Raw genomic sequence first — 18,422 nt, 5'->3', positions numbered from 1 at the left:
GACAGAACTAATGGATTTCCAATTAGCTTTTTATTAAACAGCAAATGAAAACCACTAGTGTGACACCTTCACCCAGCCCCCAGGTCAAAGGGCACTGGCTACATGACATGACGAGGTCTGTGGGACTAGAGAATCGATGCTGGTGCCAGAGACCCACTGAGGGCATGTGTGCTCAGGCTGCTGTCTCTACCAGGCTGGCCGTGTGGTGGAGATGAGACCACAGTGCAGAGGCTACAAAGGAAATCCAGGCACTGCTGGACCCCTCAGCCGAGGCACACCTCACACTCACCACATTTTTAAATATATGTTCTCTTTGCCCCAACAGTTCCTCTTTCAGGGATTCACCAGGAGATACCTGATCAAGTATGTGAGTATTTCAGAACATGCATGACGTTCATCACAGCGTTCTTTGTAACAGCAAAAAACGGGAAGCTACCCACAGGTCCAGCAACATACAACTACCTCAATGTGTTATGGTAAATGTACCCAGGGAAAGACCACTGCACCACTAACGAGGCAAGTCCACACACACTGTTGTGGGACAACATCGCTAACTATTTTACTACACTAGAAACAAAACAAAAAACCAGGCTACCCATGGTATGCATACTATTAAATAAGATCCTATTAATATAGAAAATTATACATAGTTTTATCAAGTATACATGCAGCAATACATAGCAAGATCTCTGGAAGGACATTCACCAAATTTGCAATGGGATAGGCTCGATAAGATGGAAGATTTTTAATTTCTTCTTTCTATTTTTTAGGATTGCTTATGTATGCAATAAGTATGCTTGCTAGCTTTATAATCATAAAACCAGGAATTCCAAATTTTGTGAGAGTGGCTAGGAGGGTGAACATCATACAATGGAATACTACTCAGCAACAAAAAGTAATAAACTACTCATTCCCATAACGTGGGTGAACTGGGAAAGCATCACTGAACTAAGTGGACATACAGAAGTATACATACTGCATGAGCATACTGTATGATTCCAAGTCTTCGAAGGTCTAAAACAGGCAAAATAATCGAACGGTGACAGAAATCAAAAGAGTAGTGGCTCTGGAGGAAAGGGGATTTGGGGATGAGGTACAAGAAACTTTCTGGGATGAAAATCTCCTTGATAGGGTACACCTGTATATGACTTGCATACATTTCCCAATTAAAGGTTTCCCAATTAAAAGGTTAGTAACCCTGGGTAAAGATGAACAAGCATATAGCAAACACATTCATAGGTCACAGACCAAGTCGTTTGCTTATTTGTTTTGAGAAACTTGATAACGTGTACTTTCTGACTAAGTTTGTGCAGCACAGGTTTGTAAATGTCTTGAAAGTCTTAGGTTCAGAGTTTAAACACAGGTCATAGACTCTATGACTATTAATGCCAATTTTATACTGTGCATTGAGGAATAACACACATACTTATATTAACCTTCAGGATGTTAATTATTTCCATACAAAAATATAATATTTATAAAAAAGGACACTTTAATAGGAGGAAATAATGACCAAATATTTCTAAATTTTATGAAAACCATAAACCCATAGACCAAACAGCTCACTGAACCCCAAGCACAAGAAACTTGAAGAAAACTACACTAAGGTGCATCATAATCAAATTGCTTTAAATCATGTTTTAAAAAAATCCTAAGATCAGGCAGAGGAAAAAAAGACATAACCTATAGAGGAACAAAGATAATGACAGATTTCTGATTGGAAACAAAGCCAGAAGATAATAAAGCAACATCTTTAAAATGCTTGAAAGAAGGAAAAAAAACATCAACCTAGAATTTTACACCCGGTGAAACTTCCCAGCTCATTTTATGAGGCCAGCATTACTTGATTCTAAGACCAAAGATATTACAGGAAAATAAGATTAGAAACTAACATCCCTCATGCACACAAATGCAAATGTTCTTAATATTCACAGATCAAATCCAACAACATGTAACAAAGATACAGATACATCATGATCAAGTAGGTTTACCCCAGGAATGCAAAGTTGGCTTAACATTCAAAAGTCAATTAATAGGCCGGGCGAGGTGGCTCACGCCTATAATCCTAGCACTCTGGGAGGCCAAGGCGGGCGGATTGCTCGAGGTCAGGAATTTGAAACCAGCCTGAGCAAGAGCCAGACCCTGCCTCTACTATAAATAGAAAGAAATTAATTGACCAACTAATATATATAGAAAAAATTAGCCGGGCATGGTGACACATGCCTGTAGTCCCACCTACTCGGGAGGCTGAGGCAGGAGGATTGCTTGAGCCCAGGAGGCTGAGGTTGCTGTGAGCTAGGCTGACGCCATGGAACTCACTCTAGCCTGGGCAACAAAGTGAGACTCTGTCCCCAAAAAAAATAAAAAAAAAAAAATCAATTAATAAAATTCACTTTATTAATAGACTAATCAAAATATAAGACCTTATATAACATCTCAGTAGATGCAAAAAATCTAACATCCATCCCTGAAAAAGGATGGCTCATTAGTTCCAAGGCCACCCTCACCTGACACTCTGCCCCTAGATACGGCCCTCTCACTTTCTATAGGGCCATGTTCATGCCACCTGCCTTGCAATGTATATTTGTAAGACCTGGTTTGTCTAGCACATTTAAAAGAAATGTTTTTTTTTTATTTTTTTTTGAGGCAGGATCTAGCTCTGTTGCCCAGGCTAGAATGCAATGGCATCATCATAGCTCATTGAAACCTCAAACTCCTGGCCTCAAGCGATCCTCTTAACCTTGGACTGGGATTACAGGTGTGAGCCACCATACCCAGCCTCCCTTAAAAATTTAACCAGGATCTCTAAGAAAAGGCACCTACCAACAGCTCATCTAATCTGAGCAGCATCTGCTTCTCCTGGTCCTGAGTACTGTCATCATCTTGCTGGCCACCACTGAAGGACACAGTCAGCCACTTTATACAGGACTCCAAAAGGGTCCTTCTCCAGGCACACAGCTCTTCTGCTGACCCTGCCAGGGCTGCTGAGACACAGTCTGCCACGACCCACCTGCAGCAGGAGACAAGAGTCACAGAGTTGAGCCATGATCAAGAATGTGGTTGAAGAAGCAACCTTTTGAGATTTGTCCATCTCCAATTAGACTCTTAAAGACATTGAATGCTTAGAAACTAATAACATTGGGGGAAAAAATGACTTTTTAATTTTTGGTTTTCTGGTTTCTTAGACTCTTTGAAAAGATTTCTGGTGAGAATGGGTAAGTTTTGTGGTTCACAGTAAAAACAAATCTGTACATATTGCTTGTTTTTTTGTGTGGCTTATTATTGTACTTCTGCCCTGGCATGTCACTAAATGAGGATGCTGTGTGCTGTGCATGAGATTTTTAAAAGGGGAAAATTTTACTCTGCAACCTAATGGTAACATTTCTGTGTCTCAGTGCCCAGTGCATGAAGTGCTACATGACTAGTTTTTGTTTTATTAGAAACTTCAAATTCAGCCCCATCCCTTTTTCCCCCGTTTTGAATTTAATGAGTTGGTTAAAAGTAACAAAAACACTTGTGTTAAGATTAAGTATACATATTTGGTTGCTACATAGACTAAAATTCTGATTTCCAGATGTTGAGGGCCAAATAACTGTATTTTAGAAAATCTATGATGAAAAAAGAGTATTAGCATTTATTGCAAGGTTAGGATGCATACAGTAGATGTTATCCATATGCTCAGCTTATGGGAAACTTTGTTGATGGGGATGCATTGATTTTCCCTCAGGAGTATTTGGAAGCATTTTTAAGTACTAATTAGGGCAAAAATTTATAACATGGCTATGTTTGTAGAGCAAAATTGGCTTTCCGAAATTTTAAAAATTAAAATCTCTGTGGTTTCCAATATTATTGTTGCAAGGCTGTATAACTAATTCTTTTTTTGGGGGGGTCTACTGTTGTTTAATTCTGCTTACCTGGTAGACAGGATAACATATTTTAATTTAAAACTATCTGGAGATATTTTCCATTTCTAGAATAGCTGAACTTTAAAAGTAAATCATTTATTCATTTTTAGCGCAAAATCATGCAGTGACATCTTAATATTTTCTATCAATCTTTCTGTAACTTTGTGAATCTAAGGGCTAACAGTTTTTAAGCAAGAGGAAGAGAATTTAAAAATGTCAAGTATTTTAATCGGCCCAAGCCTTAGTACCTAAGTATCTTTCCTATAATGATTTATTTTGTCTCTAAGAATCTCTAATTTTTGATAGCTTTTTATAATTTTGGTACTTCAGAAATCTTGGAAGCTCCTAAAACTACTATTTAAAGCAATATAACCATTCTAGATGTCAAAAGTGTAATTAAGCCATGGACAACTACTTGCAGTACTTCTCAGCTAAGGATTTTAAAAATCCAGCTCTCAGCTTGCTTTTGATGTGCCATGTAAAGGCACGTTATACCCCTTCCATCTCATCAGCATGATGCTTAAGCATTTGCTGTTCTCAATTTATCACGGCAAAGCTGTTTTAACTTGATTTAAAAATCTCTTTGCAGCTTCAAGCATTTTGAATTCTAACCTTCAGAAGAATTTCTATTTGTAAATATGACTTTATAATGTAAGGTCTCAGAAACAGCTATTTTTCTTATGCAAGTACCCAGAGTACAAGCATGTGATAGGAATGTGACCATGCACAACCATATCAATGACTGTCTATGTTCTCCTTGGTGAGGGGGTAAAACATATGACTGAATTAAAAGAGAAACCTAAAGCAAAAACTGGAAAAGCTAGGGATTTTTCTGGATTACAGCTAGCAGCAGCAAATGTTTTCTGTAGACTATGCTAATACTATAGTATTTGTTTTAAAGGCTGTTCTGCATGTTGTTTAGTGCCAAGGTAACTACACAAAAAGAGCAACATTGTAAATTGAGGTTGAATAATGCATGACTTTTCAAATAGTGAAAAGTAACATGAATCAGAAAACTCAAGTGCATTTTAGGCCACTTGAAATCAAATCTATCATACAGGATTTTTTTTTTTTTCCTATAGTCTATCAGTTACCAATGCTTAAGCTGATCTGCTGCAATGAAATAAAATATAAATTGGAAAAAAGTCACAGAATTCGAGGGACAGCTTAAACCCTTCTGGCTTCATGTACCATCTAACGTCATGAGGTCCATATGGGACAGATACACCAAGTCCTGCTCCCCACACGACCTACTCACATGAACCACAGCCTTCCCTAGACTCTTAATCAAATGCCAAAAATGTACCAGAATTTCTACAACCAAGAAAACACGTTAGCATACCAGAAAAAGTGTTCACACTTTGTCTAGATCAGGGTTTCTCAACCTCAGTACTACTGGTATTTTTAGGTCAGAAAATTCTACCCTCTAGAAGCCAGAAGCAACACTCTCTCACCCCAGTCATGACAATAAAAGGGGTCGGGACATTGCCAATTGTCCTCTAGGGGAATTGCACCCCTGAGAACCACTGTTTTTGGGGAATCTGACTCGCCCACCACTTGATGAGATGACCCGCTGGAAGGAAGGGTTCTCACAGGAACCACCTGCTCATCGATGCGCACAATGGTACCACAGCAGTTTTGCACTGATTGATTTTATAAATGCTAAAAGGAAACGTGAAGCTGAGAGAATAGCCATCAACCAACCTAGGCCTTCATACCTCTTGTGACTGCTCGGAGCATGCAGCACACTGGGCAGGCGGCCCACGAGGACACTGAGATCCTTGGCTCTTGCAAATGGGACCAGCTGGGCCAGGACCTCCTCATGCAGCCCAGACTTTGGGGGCCCATCTGCGCTGAGAAGCCTGTTCTGCAGCCGTCTCCACAGGGCCTTCCTCAAGACGGGAACGACAGCGGTGTACACTAGGGCAGAGACACGAGGGAGGGATCATTACAAGAAATGGTGGTACCCAGTGACCCTGGTGGCCTGAAATTGACGTTGGCAGAAGTTCAGACACCGTGGCAATTGGCAAACGCTATAAAGCCATCTCCTCCCAGGGTCCTCCTCCTCGTCAGCCAGTGGGCCCTGGGCATAGCCCTGGTTCCATGCTCTCGATTAGACTGTGTACGCCAAAGTTCTGGATTCCCATGGGATTCCTTCTTCAAGGGCAGGGGACAGGGAGGGTAAAGGTGCGTCAAGGAACCCTGGCTGCAGGGGGCTAACTTTTTAGAACACCTGTCATCACTGATAGGAACTTATGTAAAAACAGAGGTAAAATAGTGAATTAAAGAAAATCATTCATGCACTCGATAAAAAGGAATTAAATTCAACCTGAGGTAATCAAACAGTGCCTCAGACCTGAAACCCAGCGATGGAGAAAGAGCTGGACCTGCTGCTTGAACTCACATCAACTTCCCAATGTTTCCCTGGAAGGTGGGGAAGTGGGATGGGACCATGGATGGATCAGCCTTGAATATCCCCACCTCTAGCCCTCCCCTGCCCCAACTTCCTGTCAGGCAGCCTGGGACTGATGGGGCCCAAGAGGCGGCATGAGGTGAGGTGGCGACAGAGAAGCACCTCTCCACCTCTCCCAACTCCACAGCCAGGTCAGATACTAGAGAAGAAATGGAATTACTCCACATCCCAGAGCATGAAGTTCTAGGGTTTAAAAATGGACACCTGCTCAGCCCCTCCAACTCCCAGCTGCCCCAAATCAGCCTCTCCCTTACCTCCTGCTGGGCGCATGAAGTGGCCGGGAGTCCTGCACTGGAGGTAGGAGTGGAGGAGGGGGAGGAAGTCGTCCAGGTCCTCCTCCTGCAGGCCGAGCCCTGGGCCAGCCTGCAGGCACCAGCGCTCAAACCACAGCAGGTGGGTGCCGCTGTGCTGAAGGAGCAGGGCAGCGATGCCCAGGGCCGCCTGTGTCCGCCGCGCCAGGCAGTAGTCAAGCAGGTCGACCCCGACTGCGGGGGCCAGCGTGGGGTCTTCCTGCAGCATGTGGAGGAGGACAGTGTCCAGCTCGCACATGGCCAGCGCAGGCAGCAGAGCCCCCAGGCCTCTCACGTACTCGGAGGACCACAGGAGCTCGCCGCCCGGCAGCTGATCCTGCGGGCGGCTGCTGAACAGCTGCACCAGGCTCTTCCCAAGAGCGCTCAGGTGTCTCTTTTTCCCGGGCGACTCTGTGGGTTGCTGGGTCACCAGGTGGGCCTCGGGCAGGCTCAGCAGGGCTAGGGTGACCTCTCGGAGCTGGGCGCCCTCCATGTATGGGTGTAGCTCCCTCAGGGCCTCCAGCTGTGGCAGGGTCTTTGACAATGACGGGGCTGGGCCCCCCCTCCTGCTCTGCAGCTCTTTCAACACGCTTTGGGTGATGGCTTCTGAGTACCTGGCCAAGAGGCCCAGCTGATTGATGTTCCGCAGAATCGGGGCGCTCACTGCCAGTAGCTGAATGACGCCTGCACTGAAGTCAGCGGCCAGGAGCTTCACGAGGATGGGGCTGAGGGTGTGTGGCGGGAGAGCCTGCTGCTCCAGGGCCAGGAACCAGCCCTCCAGCGTGGGGTGTCTGAGGATGGCCACCAGCACCTCCTCCAGCGTCTGAAATGCAGTGAGGAGGCATGGACATCACCCAAGGCATGGGGTCAGGAGAGGGGCAGTGGCTGCCACGTAAGAATTCACTGTCACCATACGGGACAGAAAGCAGCTTTCCCTGCCCCATTCCACCCTCGAGCCTGAGTTCCAGTCCCCTTCTCAGCACCCCAGCCACGCCCAGGCAAAGCTGTCACCCCATCAAAACATAACTGCCTCCCCTCCGTGCCTGTGCATACCGAGGGCAGGACTGTGCGGTGCCAGGGCCCTGTCCAGAGTCAGGAGCCTGGGGAATCCAGCCTGGACGCATCTACCACATGGCAATATCATGCCCCACAGTCACTCAACGGTCAGGATGGGCCATGGAGAAATGCCAACATGTGGTTAGGATCAATTAGCTGCTGCTTTCTCCTCCCTGCCTTGCCCTCTTAAATAAATCCTGTTGTCGGATGTGGGTGTCTCCTGACAACTGGGGTGAGGTGGTCACATCTTAGACGAGACCATGTGTCTGGGGACAGGGATTGGGACTGAACCACTGTGAATGTCCACGATGCCCATCTGAAGGTAATCCTGTTCCCCTAAAGAGGAAGTCTGGGGCTCACTGCACCCCTGAGAAACTCGCTCTGACCCGGCCAACTGAGTTTAGTGCTGCTCCAAAAGCAGCTGAGCATCCTTTGAGGAATTAGAGAGTAACTCGTTTCAACTGTTCTTCACAGCCTGCTGAACACCATTCCTAGCTGATGAAGCTACACCAGCCCCCGGGGACAGAAAAATATTTTCTTTCCTTATTTATTCTTAAGGGAAGCAAAGAGGAGCCTATCACACTTTCCAACTGAGCTCTGCCAGTTAAATACAGAACAGCATGATTCCATGTTAGGAATGTTTGCCTGGCTGACAGGTGATCCCACCAAAACACACACACACACACACACAAGTCAACTTGGACATCAAAAAAAGAAAGCGACGTATTTGAAGTAACTTGTGAAATGAGGAACATGTCTGCCATCTGAACCCAGTAGACAGGTTAGTTACATGGCAAACCGTGAGAGAAATAGTCACCCTGACCCCAATTAAAGAGCCTGCCTCATAAGACCAACTATGGGAGAGAAAGCCTTGCCCTCCTCGGGGCACTACATTTACTGTGCGTATTCCTGTAAAGAGCCATACCCACTGCCTACCCTTTATTCAACACAGGCTGCAACTATATGGGAGGGAAACATTCACCAAGTTTCTCGAGGGCCCACCTCGCACAGTGTGAAGGAAGCTGCCTGCGGGAGGGTGACTGTTCGCAGAAGAGTGGCTGGATGGCAGAATGCCCAAGTTACGCCCTGCTCATCTCTGGATGGGGCCTTATGAATGGCTTTCAGTATCTCTGCCACAGTTTTCTGCATTGTCCTATTTTTCTACAATGAACACAGACTTGCTTTTCATCAGACGTGAAGAGAAAGGCACTACCCACGGCTTTATGGGAAAAGGCTAACTGGCCCCCGTGGAAGAGGGAGGTGGTACCTGGTCACTGGCCAACTCCAGCGAGGCCACGGACTTCATGTCCAAAAAGAGGTTGGATTCGGCCCGGGCGGCCTCCAATTCCTGCCGGTTCTGGGCATCCAGCTGCTCACAGTGGACGACCAGGCGCCGGAGGAGATCCAAGAAGAGCTGGAGGAGGGGGGGGCCGGCACTCCGGCGCAGCTGTGGGGAAGAAAGCACACGACCCTCATCAGGGAAGGGCCGTCAGCCACCACACAGACAAGGAGGCTCAGGAGGCAGGCTGAGGTGGCACCTCCTTTACACGCAGCCTTTGTACAACTCACCCATCACCTCAAAGTCACGTCTCAAATAGAAAACTTGCCTTCCTAAATATTGATGAAATACATAGGTCTGTTTTGACTAAAATGACAAGGACGGGCCTCCCTCAAAACCTAAACCAAAAACCTGTGAATATCAGGGACAGAAGCTCAAAAATGAACTACTAAATTAATAAACTTAGGACAGAGGGAAGCCTGGCCACCGCTGGCCCAGTCCACTGTGGGTGGGAAGGGCCTTGTCCTGACCATGCGCTGCCCTGACGACCAAGTGCTGCCCCTGGGTCCCCGTCTGCAGCTGCTGAGGGACACGTAGGGTTTGCAAATGAGGCCTGGAGAGAACGGCGCTCACACGGCCTCCACACACTGTCCCTCAGTGTGGGCCCGACTCAGAGCAGGCCAAGCTCTCTGGCAGTGGGGCCCTGGGCCCGTGTGGGGGCTGGTGGGACAGCACTGACCTGGCTGAAGTTCTCCACAGTGCTCCTGAGGTAGAGCAGCACCTGCTTCACTGCGCGCAGGATCTGGTGCATGGGGAGGCGCAGGACGCTGGCCTGCAGCTGCGTCTGGATGTGCTCGTCTTGGAGCATCTGGCTCTCGTAGGCCGTCTGCAGCAGGGCGGCGAAGGAGGCGGCCGACGAAGCAGCAGGGCGTGTGGTGCTGCCCGGCACCTGGAGCGGCTGAGAGAGACGGCAAATGGCCAGGGAGGAGAAGGACGGATGAGCAGATGGAAATAGTCATGGGCAGAGCACAGGAGACATCTCACAAGAATCACACACTATCAAATACCAGACCACACACCATTTTATTTAAGTTCCTACACTGTATTGGTCACACGTATTTTCCTAGAGTGTATCACTGCTGACAGAACGTGAAGGCACCCAATCAAGAGGTATCCACACACCTTGGAGAACAGACCCTGCTCACAGGAGCCGTGAGTGACAGGAACAGGATCTGAATCACAGGAATCCTGAGAAATCAGCCTATGAAGGAGCTCACTCTATGAGCAGCTTGGCTTCCAAAGGCCTCCCCAGGAGCCTCGTATTTATAGAATGTCTTGCTCGAAGAACAGGAAGACAATGGATAAACAGAAATTTCTTGCATCCTTTTGCTTCAAATTGAAGCTGTTCATTTCTTCTAATGTCCTGCCTTCTTTATTTACCCAATGTGGCTTATATCATTGTAACTCAACACACTCAACTTCCTAAGGGTAGCAAAACTCAAGGTTATATGTGCCCTGGAACTAGGTAATCCTCAAAGTGTGGTCCTGAGACCAGTAGCAGCATCACAGGGAACATGAGAAAAATGCAAATTCTCAGGCCCCACCCCAGACCTACTAGATCAGACAGGCAGACCCACTGGGGCCCAATCCCTCCAAGAGTTCTGACACATCCTGAAGGGTATGAACCAATGCTATGACTTACTCAATATAAACACTTATACTTCGTGCACCCATAAGGGGCAGCGTGGAACTTCTAGTGGTTCCACCTAAGCAAGCTGCTGTCTGGCTATAACCTTGGTCTCTGCGCAGAGGAAGGTGGCAACAGCTGTTAAGGGAGTGGGCTCTGGATCCAGACTGCCTGGGCCAAATCCTGGCTCCACCACTGATCGGCAATAGAGCTACTCTTGCCTCGGTTTCCCCATGTATATAAAGGGTAGTAAGAGTTTTGACCTACTCCTCAGAACTGTGAGGATTAAATGCCTTAAAACACACACAGCACACTTAGTATGGGGCCTGGCATGCCCCCTAATAAACAAGAAGAAAACTTGCAATTAATGTTACTGCCCCTGCCAAGGTCACAAGACAAAGCAGTCCTAAGCTGTCCGCTTTTGCAAATGCAGCTAAAACTGAATACACAAAAATGCATACTGTAAAGTTAATTTCTTGCCCCGGCAGAACTTGTAGATACTCTGCATTGCAGCCAACCCAGTTAGAAGAATGGAGTCCCTACCAAAAGGAAACATTTTCACCCCTTTCCTTTTCCAGTTTTAGTAGAATGGAGCCTGCGGGGGCCCTTGAGGGGCCAGGTCTGACAGCTGAGCATGGGAGGTCTAGGGGCAGGCTGCGTCCACAGAAGGGAGCTATGAGACAAGCGTGCACAGATCACTCAGGAAGGAACAAAAGAAAAAGGCAACCTCCTGCCCACGCTGCAACAGCGATTAGCCAATCATCATTATCATGGAGCCAGTAGAAAATTTAATTTGGCTGCATCACTGAGCCCTTTGTGTTAGTTACATTAGCTGAGTAGCAGTAACACCATTGAGCTTCTTCTCTCACGCAGGGGAAATTAGAAGGTTAAGAAATTTCACCCTGTTTGGCTACCCCGCTGCACAGCTGAGGTACAGCCACCTGCGGCCCTCAGGAAGAAACCCCGCACAGGAGCCGTAACCACAGGCTCAACTGCAGCTCACCCAGGCCTCTCGGGCTTGCTCCGGGATCCAGAGGCTGTAGTATCTGTTAAACAGAAAGAGCTGATGGCAGCAAGGTGGGCAGGGAGGCTCAAACTTGTCGTAAGCCTGGAGCAGAAGACACAGAGCGAGAGGGTCCCTCTGGGTGTGGAGGAGGTCAGTCAGCACCGCTGTCAGATAGGCCACGACGCTTTCCACTGCAAAGGAACGGGAAGAGGCTTACTGGGACTGCCTTTTGTAATCCACCAACACTATTTCCTCCCAAATACATACAAGACCCAGAAAAATTCATACCAACTCCACAAGGGGTCACACAACCACAAGGGAAAGTAGGTGCTAATGCTGCAGACTATACTAGGCTTCATGTTATTAAATATACAGCACATGGAAAAACTTCAGGTCCCAAGGCCCCCAAATGAAGACCCAGGTATATAAAAGGGGAAGGCAAAAGCCACCTAGAACCAGGACTTGCTAGAGGCTGACCAATCTATCTCTCCTACCTTGGCACACAAGCCTCTCTTGCAGGTAGATCGGGATCACGGGATCACATGTCTGATTTGGTCAATTCCATGCCATGGCACCCCGATTGACTGTCCACTGTCTCCGTGGACAGAGAGCCACATGCTGAGATGGCATAGCTACAAAATGGGAGCAGCCTGGATCCCTAAGCTACCACCTGGAGGAGAGCCACCCAGAAGGGCCACCTGGCTTACACTAGACCATAACTTTTAAGCCAATGATATGTTGGAGCTTTGAATCCCACCTCCCACCCCACACAGACCCAACGGACCTAATGCGGCCAAAACATCCTGACTATTCTCAGGTACCTGCTTCATTTTCTGTCCCGAGGAGCAATTTATTCCTGGCTTCCAGGGCCGCGGGGACCACAGCACTGAACGGGAACGTGAGCAGGATCATGTCTTCATTTAACAAAAACCCAATTTCCTCATCCAGGCCTTCGCTGCCCTCCACCAGGACGTCCACCATGTCGAGCACATCTGAGCCAGAAAGAGAGGCAGCTGAGGCAAGGGTCACCAAAGCACTGCACTGCAAACAACCCCACCTCGAGGAAGAAGAGAATATTTGCAAAAAGGGGAGGAAAGAAAAGCTAAATTTCTCTCGGGGAGAAATGCTTAACACAGTTTGATCCTAAACAGATGAAGACATTGCCTGGAAGGTCTTTACGATCTTTGCCTGACAAAATGTAGGATAGTCAGTTGAAGTTTCCTTAAGTGACACGAGAGGCCCAGGAATTTTAACCTGGATATTCAGGCAAATAAGCCAAAATCTGAGAGGCAAAAAGTGTGAAGGTTACAGCACAAACCAAAGCCAGAGTGTCTGGGTTCAAATCTTGACTTTGCTACACAGCAGCTGTGTGAGCTTAAGTGAGTTCCCAAACCTCTCTGTCCCTCAGCTGCCTTATTGATACATAAAATGAGGATAATCATAACACTCTCCTAAGTTTTTATTTGTAAAGAGCTTAGAATGGTGCCTGGCACACAGTAAACACTGCACTTATAAAAACCACCCAGCAAGTAAGTTCTACATCCCAGTAAACGAAAAAATAAGGGGATTTTGGCCAGGTGAGGTGGCTCACGCCTGTAATCCTAGCACTCTGGGAGGCCGAGGCGGGTGGATTCTTGAGGTCAGGAGTTTGAAACCAGTCTGAGCAAGAGCGAGATCCCGTCTCTACTATAAATAGAAAGAAATTAATTGGCCAACTGATTTATATAGAAAAAATTAACCGGGCATGGTGGCGCATGCCTGTAGTCCCAGCTACTCGGGAGGCTGAGGCAGGAGGATCGCTTGAGCCCAGGAGTTTGAGGTTGTTGTGAGCTAGGCTGACGCCATGGCACTCACTCTAGCCTGGGCAACAAAGCAAGACTCTGTCTCAAAAAAAAAAAAAGGGGGATTTCATTTCCAGAATAGGCTAATCTTTGAGGCAAAGAAATGGGAGATCTGCACTTTGCCTGAGGCATTAGTGCGATTTTTCTCCTCTGTCTCTAACATGCCACTGTGGCTCCCTCTCCAGACATCCCAGCGGTGCAGAAGAGCAGTACATACCATCAATGTGGGAGATGGGAATGCTGACATCATCAGCATCTTGCTTCGATGCAGTGGCCTGCAGGGTGCTTGCTTCTTGGACATAGTCAGATGCTTTGTCTGTGTATGAATAGGGATTCGCCACCAATGTCAATAAGATCTGGACATCGAAGAGCCAAGTGGAAAGCATTTAGACAGTCACAAGTGAAAAGAAGAGAAAAAAAAAAAGCCAAAAAAAAAATGCCACTGGTCAAAATCAAGGGAAGCGCTAAAATGTTTAGTTCTTAATTAGAACAATTTTATTGCAAAGTGGTTTTTCTTTTCAATTTTTTGTTGTGAGATTTAAAAAAATATCTTTTAATATACCATTGCTTGTAATATCGCTTTTAATATACTCCCATTTCCTTATGCAAAAACAAATTCCCAAAAGGAAATTAAACAGCATGCTGTAATATATTCCTACTTCACACATTCTGCAGTCTCAGCAAGAATCAGGAAGTAAGCCAGGATGGGAAGCCTTTTGGCGCTGGTGCATCAGAAATGCCTCGATTACACCAAGAACCTAATAAAATTATCTCTGAACATGCTCCTTTCCAGGGATATGTGCTTACACGTTCCAGAAACTGAATCACAGTCTCTTTGTTCTCTTCCATGGTGCTGTCTAAGTGCTCCAGCCACAGGTCCAGCTCCTTCCAGGTGTGCTCAAACACCCCTGTGTCCTGCAGAATCTGTCAGGAAGCAGGTATCGGTAGAAAAGTCACAATACACCCTGCTTTCCGTGGGAGCTGAAGCATTTCATGGTGCTCCAGCACCCCACAGAGACCCAGGGAGCACTAGGGGGGGTGAAAATTTCATCTCAAGTTTTACTCCAAAAGCAAGTCTTTCAAAAAACATCCCCCTGTTGAGGGAAATAGGAAGTGCAATCATTCTGTACTCCATCAAAGAAAACAGAACTCCTTGTCTGGATGCTAAATATCCCTTTTCCTAAATAATTTCCATAATAATAAGGGGAAAGATTAGGCTGCTACTTAGGAGGCTGGTTTTCCACCTGGATTTTTCACAAAGACCCAGGTAAACGTGATGACTTCCTCCAAGGTCACAAGCCAGTTCCATGTTGTCACTGAGGTGTGGCACCTCAAAACTCAGACCTGGCCAAGCAGCATCCACTGTCTTCAGCAGAACAGAATTTGGTATGAGGCAGGACTTGAATCTACAGAAATCCCCAAATGGCCTGAAGAAGGAGACTCAGTGTCTCAGGGGCTTCCGCACCAAAGATCTGATTGTGCCCACCCCACCTATCTATAGTTAGTGACCAGGAAATCTGGCTGGGGTCAGGTTCACACCTGCACCACCTGTAAGGAAATGGCAACCTGTGAAGGTCAAGACTTTGATGGCCTCATTCTTCAAGTAGCTCAGGTGAGAAGGTTAAAGTGCAGCAAGATCATCAGCACTTCAAATAAAGGTGAAAGGTTAAATCCCTGTACTCTAAAAACAGTGAATGTGATTTTTGTAGCACCTCTCCCCGCCTCCCCCCCCCCAAGATGTTTGCATAAAACCAAAAAACTAGATTTCCTACTGCCACAGCAAGATCTGATGTAGCCCTGGAAAAACAAGTATCAGCAAAAGAAGGAAAAGTAAACAAACTCTTTGTTCCCTTCCACTGACCTTGACCCCACACCCCCTCCGCCCCCAGGCTGTAGGTGATGGATGAGGGCAAAAAAGTGAAGGCCAGAGCCTGGTAATGAGGAAGAGGCACTGCCTGTTGGCTCCCCAAGAGAACAAAATCTAGTATTTATTGAACCTACCATGTATTAGGAATGATCTACTACTTTATTACATTTAATCTTCTCTGCAACCATAAGGTTTTATCATCCTCACTCACCATGGGAGAACTGAGTTCAGAGAGGTTAAGTAATTTGCCCAATGCACCCAGGAAATAGCAGAACCAGGATTCAAATCTACGAATCAGACTTCAAAGCCCATGTTTTTTCCAATTCCCCACACTGCCTCTCAGGAATGCAGCTAAGTTTAAGACACAGTAAATTAAAATTGCCATAAAACCTCCTATTTTAAAATTTACAAAAGTCCTGGTACCTCCTCAATTCAACAACCATTTACTAAGCACCTTCTATAAAGGAGACCTATGCAAAATGCTTTTCAGAATTAGAGGCTGGTACAAAATGCTCACCTTCATGATCAGAAGTTTGGTTGATGACTTCAGCTGTGAATGACTACTGGTCACAAACATTTTCATCAGTAAGTAAAACACTGATCGCTCGCCTCCAATAATTTCTGCATCTGGGCCTTCCTAGAGTTTGAACAATATTATTAATATATATTTTAGTACAGATATTATACAAATAACACATAATTATATAATATATTACACAAATAAAGCACTTGCTGAGCAAACAGGTGACTACACACCCAGTATGCTGCCAGATCCTTTACTTCATCTCATTTTAACTACAACTCGGCAAGATTGCTATGATTTTACATATAAGGAACCTCAGAAGTTATGTAAAACTCTTTCAAAACCCCTAAATAGCAGGTGTAGTAACAATAGAGTAGTAACAGTAAGCACAGGCAGCCCTCTTCCTATGCTGGACTGTTTTAGGCTCCTCACATAAACTGACTCACTTAATCCTCCCAATGACCCTTAAGGTGGGTGCAGTTGTTACCCTATTTTACACAAGTGAAAACTGAGGCTCCAAGAAGGTCACTGGCTATTTACTGGGAACCGAGCCCTGGCACAGCCACTGTGCTGCCTGGTGGGTGCTAGGAAGGGAGGGACCGCAGGGCTGTCAGACTCCATCAAAGGATGTCCTTGTTGCATTTTATCAGGAAGCCGGTGCTAACGTGTAATTGATTACTTATATATAATTTATCCTCCCAAAAAGGCCTTTAGGCTTAGAACACTCATCTCAGAGAAGCACACAGAGCTCCAGATCCCTAACCCAAACTCCATCAAGTCTGTGTTTCCCTGCAGCCCTTTGGCAATGAGGATGACCCTGAACCTAGTAAAGTGTTGGAGTTAACTTATAGTGACCCAGTAGATTTATCTTATAAGCATAAGGTGGGGCAAAGGATATAAATCAGTATCTTAATATCAGTTCTTTCAAATTAAGAGGCCTCTATTCACTTTCCAACTAAATCATCAAGGTCCCACTGACCCAGTTCAGCTGGAGTAAAAACCAATCCACAAGGAGCCTAGCCTGTCACCTCTCTGAGGTCAGCGGCAGTGACCTCACAGCTTGGTGTGAGGGCTGTAAGCTGGGCTCTGGGTGGCACTGCCCAGGTCCCATCCTGGACCCACGACTCTTGGTTGGGACCTTGCAGAAGGTTCCTAACACTCCATGCTCAGCTGCCTTGTCTCTAAGTGGTGTGAACTGAGTGGCCATGTAAACATTAGTGTCCTATCTGGATACTGCTAAGTTCTCAGTAAGAATTACCCTCAGATGCAATGCAATGGAGCCCTAGAAAGAAGGCTTAGGGGAGAAAAACACAGATCCCAGAGCCACAGCATTCTCCAACCTTTCTGAAAATGTCATGTAAAAATGTAAAATGCCAATGTAAAATGCCAATAATGCCATATTGGCATGTAAAAATGCCAATAATATATTTCCATACTATTGGTTTCTTATAAGATCTAAGTCATTAAAAAAATAAATCAGTCCCATGCCAGAGCAAACTGTGGCCCCAAACCATTGCTTGGCCTGTGCCCATAGGCTGCTGGCACTGAAGCAGGTTGCACAGTGGGAAAAAATAAAAATTAAAAAAAATAATAAATCAGCTCAGATTATGAGAAACACTTAGACAATGCTTAATTTTGCTTGATCATTTCCCCCCTCTTTGCATGGAAGTGCTATACCATCCTGGGCAGGTAAGTAACTGTTACATCCTAAGCTTCCCTTTATGATTCAACATTATGTTTTCTGAAAAGTCCTAAGACGTTATTACAGACACAGGAAATGCTAGCAATGTTTTCTGATTCTTCCTCCAGCCTGAACCCTCTTTTGACTTGGTATTTATTCCCACCTCTTTCTTAAGTTCTTCTAGAATGAGGACAAAGGGGAAGAAATATAGTTTATCTTCATTCCAAAAAGGTTTTAAAATGATCAGGAAGATGTAAAACAGTCAAGATAAAAAACACGAAAACTCCCTATACCCAATAATAAGATATATTTGCAGTGAGGGCAAGGTAAACACCATATTCTACAAGCAAACAGGCTCCCAGGTCTCCTGGTTCACAAATCAGGGTCTGGCCTCTGCTCTGGGTCTTTCTAAGATGAGGACCATTAACCTCGTCCATTGTGCCCCCAATTCTGCCCAGTCAGAAATTCATCAAGCCAAGAAAGCCATGGGCCCCCATGTCAGCTATTGGCAGAAGACTGGAGATCTCTGCTTCCTACCTGTGCCTTTAACCACAAAAACTTGTTGGCGGGCAGTTCCAGGGCCACCTTCAGCATGTGGTGCTGTAGGATGGGCGGCACTTCCTCTCGAAGGCCCTGCTCAGAGATGACACCTATGGGTGGAAAAGAGGAAACTGAGAAACAGTCACGTGGAAGCGAGTGCCCAGCGACTGGGGCCCTGGCCAGAAGGACCAGATAAGGAACTCCATGCCCAGAAAGAAAAAGGGAGGACATAGGGTTCTGCTCCCCATATCCTGAGCTCACCCTCACACGGGCA

The 18,422-nt window shown here is 46.0% G+C and overlaps 1 protein-coding gene and 1 pseudogene across 1 annotated transcript in view; one reads left to right on the top strand and one right to left on the bottom strand.

Annotated features, from left to right (window-relative positions):
* The window catches only part of URB1 (URB1 ribosome biogenesis factor), a 71,106-nt gene that overhangs the window by 25,082 nt on the left and 27,602 nt on the right, over positions 1–18,422 (bottom strand). The window contains exons 14-24 of the mRNA XM_020284712.2: positions 18,146–18,258; positions 15,922–16,041; positions 14,345–14,461; positions 13,755–13,893; positions 12,518–12,688; positions 11,694–11,887; positions 9,743–9,961; positions 8,992–9,171; positions 6,633–7,491; positions 5,624–5,825; positions 2,824–3,010 (exon numbers count right to left, since the gene is read on the bottom strand). Of these exons, the coding sequence (XP_020140301.2) occupies positions 2,824–3,010; positions 5,624–5,825; positions 6,633–7,491; positions 8,992–9,171; positions 9,743–9,961; positions 11,694–11,887; positions 12,518–12,688; positions 13,755–13,893; positions 14,345–14,461; positions 15,922–16,041; positions 18,146–18,258 (2,501 nt within the window). The remainder of the gene's footprint in view (positions 1–2,823; positions 3,011–5,623; positions 5,826–6,632; positions 7,492–8,991; positions 9,172–9,742; positions 9,962–11,693; positions 11,888–12,517; positions 12,689–13,754; positions 13,894–14,344; positions 14,462–15,921; positions 16,042–18,145; positions 18,259–18,422) is intronic.
* LOC142875442 (uncharacterized) lies at positions 17,331–17,491 on the top strand (annotated as a pseudogene).

Source organism: Microcebus murinus, chromosome 1 (genome assembly GCF_040939455.1).
Source record: "Microcebus murinus isolate Inina chromosome 1, M.murinus_Inina_mat1.0, whole genome shotgun sequence".
NCBI lineage: Eukaryota > Metazoa > Chordata > Mammalia > Primates > Cheirogaleidae > Microcebus > Microcebus murinus.
Note: the sequence above shows the minus strand (reverse complement) of the source record. Positions and strands in the feature narration are given on the sequence as shown.